The 2,500-nt window shown below is 46.0% G+C and overlaps 1 protein-coding gene across 7 annotated transcripts in view; it reads right to left on the bottom strand.

Annotated features, from left to right (window-relative positions):
• atf6b (activating transcription factor 6 beta) overlaps nt 1-2,500 on the bottom strand; it is a 13,395-nt gene that overhangs the window by 1,886 nt on the left and 9,009 nt on the right. For 5 of the 7 annotated variants that reach the window (XM_047819713.1, XM_047819714.1, XM_047819711.1 and 2 more), the window contains exons 14-16: nt 782-852; nt 549-648; nt 346-430 (exon numbers count right to left, since the gene is read on the bottom strand). In XM_047819713.1, coding sequence (XP_047675669.1) covers nt 346-430; nt 549-648; nt 782-852 — 256 coding nt within the window. The remainder of the gene's footprint in view (nt 1-345; nt 431-548; nt 649-781; nt 853-2,500) is intronic. The other 2 variants (XM_047819712.1, XM_047819716.1) reach the window with 1 other exon arrangement.

Here is a 2,500-nt window from a genome sequence, read left to right as displayed (position 1 = left end):
ACACGCACACACACGCACACACACGCACACACACACGCACACACACACGCACACACACGCACACACACACACACACACACACACGCACACACACGCACACACACGCACACACACACACACACACACACACACACACACACACACACACACACACACACACACGCACACACACACACACGCACACAACACATGCATAACACATGCACACACACAACACACACAACACACAACACGCACACAACACACACACCACGCACGCACACAACACACACACACGCACACACATTAATCCTGCTGTAGTTAGTGTTTTATAAATAAACCTGATTTATCTTGGAGGTTGCTTACCGTTGACGGCCATAGCGGGCATGACGAGAGACATTTTGGGGCGTGTGGTTTTGTTGTGAGTGATCGCAGGAAGAAGCAGATGATCCTGAGAGAGAGAGAGAGAGAGAGAGAGAGAGAGAGAGAGAGAGAGTGTTGCATTTTTCATTCATTCAGTAAATGTTTATTAACTGTTAATAAGCATGTGAACACTCCATGTGTCTCACCCGTCTGAAGGAGACGACATAAAACGTGTCCTCGCGCCGATCGATGGCATCCAGGAAGTCGCTGTAGCTCACCTCAGGACCGGGTAAGAGTTGCAGCTGACTGTGGACACACACACACACACACACACACACACACACACACACACACACACACACACACAGAAAAAGTCTTCATTATACCGCTGTGTATCTCATTAATCTGAAGTGCATGCTGGGTAATGTGGCCCTCCCACCTCTCGATGGAGCGGTGAGTCTCGATGGGGAGGTAACGTGAGAAGTTCGTCTTCCTGTGTTGTGCTTTCTGCTGGAGAAGAAACACAAAGGCAACTTCAGGGTCATTTAAGGTGGGAACTGTTTCAGGAACATGTTGGTTTGAAATGCGATGAACGTCTTTACTGTTATTGCACGAATACAACACAATTAAAGTCCTTAAGGTGCGCGGTCTAATAAATAATCTATAACATGAATATCTAGGTTAAAGGTGCGGTCTCTGATGTTTGAGAAATGCTTCAGAAAACCGAGTCGGGCCGGAGTGTTCAGTGCGTATGTGTGACATTAGCAGAAAGCGGTTTTAACATGGACATGGAGGATAAAAACAAAGAAAGAAAGAGAAGAAAGACTTACGATAAGGACAAGAAGTAGGACGTGTTAATATAGGATCAGCTTTCCAGCGCTGGAGAGAACTGAAGGAGCAGGAAGTCGGCCACATATTCACAGGTTGGAGTTTCCCGAGTCAATAACTCCTGAGCTAAACGCTGTTACTACACAAATAACACCTCTTTTCTATCGTAGTAATGTAGAGAGGCAGCTACAACCGCGTTTTGTGTAGTAACAGCGTTTAGCTCAGGAGTTATCGACTCGGGAAACTCCGACCTGTGAATATGTGGCCGACTTTACTTAAGACGCCGAGGCGCTTTTTTCCTTCTCGATAGGTGAGTAACGTTGGTTTTGCTTTGTTACACAGAACTAATATATGCCTTTGTCCTTTACATCATTATGCTTGTGTGGCATTTTTGCTTGTTTGTTTATCTACAATCGTATTGTTCTTCCCTTCAGCTATGATAAAGACACGTTTCTTTCTGTTAGTCGCCTGGGTTACGTATGTACGTGTGGGCGGAGCTATCGATACAGGGGTGGGACCCTTTTGGGTTAGGGGCGTGTTTGTTTTGGTGATTTTATATGTCAACATTGGCTTTCAAACTTCGGAGACCCCACCTTTAATGAGAACGTAGAACATCACACATTTGAGGACTCGCACAAATGTTTTATAGCTGATAAATCGGTCATAAATATTGTTCTTAATCGGTTGGTTCAGGTTTTCAGTGTCCCGTGTCGTCTACCTGAGGGTAACTGCTCAAAAGAAACATGTCCTCGAGGTGGTGAGACGCGTCCCTGTGGATTTTCTGAGCTTTTGTGAGGCAGCAGGAACTACATGGATATCCCAGAGACCTTAGAGAGAGTGATGACCTCCTGAAGTGTTTTCCTTTCTGTAGGTCAAAATACTCTTTATGGAGCAACAGTTTTGTTGTAAGCTGCTTATTCGGAGAATTCTGATCTAGTGCAGTCTCTGCTGTGCCTTAGCTGTGTAGTAACTCTCCAGGTCAGAACCTTCTTTATGTAGAAGCCCAGAAACTGAAGGTCCGAGAACCTTTCTACACAGTTCCCGCTGATGAACATTCATTTTGCTCTGAGGGATCATCAGCAAACATGCTTATGCTTACGCTGGGGTGGATGGGAGTGCAATCTGGTTTGCAGAGGGTGTAGAGTTTGGAGCTCGGAGCTCAGCACACAGCCCTGAGGGGAGGCGGTCCTGAGGTTGAGAGCTAAGGAGATATGGGAGTCTAATCTTACTCACTCGATGATCAGTGAGGAAGACCATGATACAGAGGCAGACGGAGGGAGATATTCCAAGCTCCATCATCTTGAGCATTAGTTTGTGAGTGTAGCTCCAA

The sequence above is a fragment of the Tachysurus fulvidraco genome, chromosome 10 (assembly GCF_022655615.1).
Source record: "Tachysurus fulvidraco isolate hzauxx_2018 chromosome 10, HZAU_PFXX_2.0, whole genome shotgun sequence".
NCBI lineage: Eukaryota > Metazoa > Chordata > Actinopteri > Siluriformes > Bagridae > Tachysurus > Tachysurus fulvidraco.
Note: the sequence above shows the minus strand (reverse complement) of the source record. Positions and strands in the feature narration are given on the sequence as shown.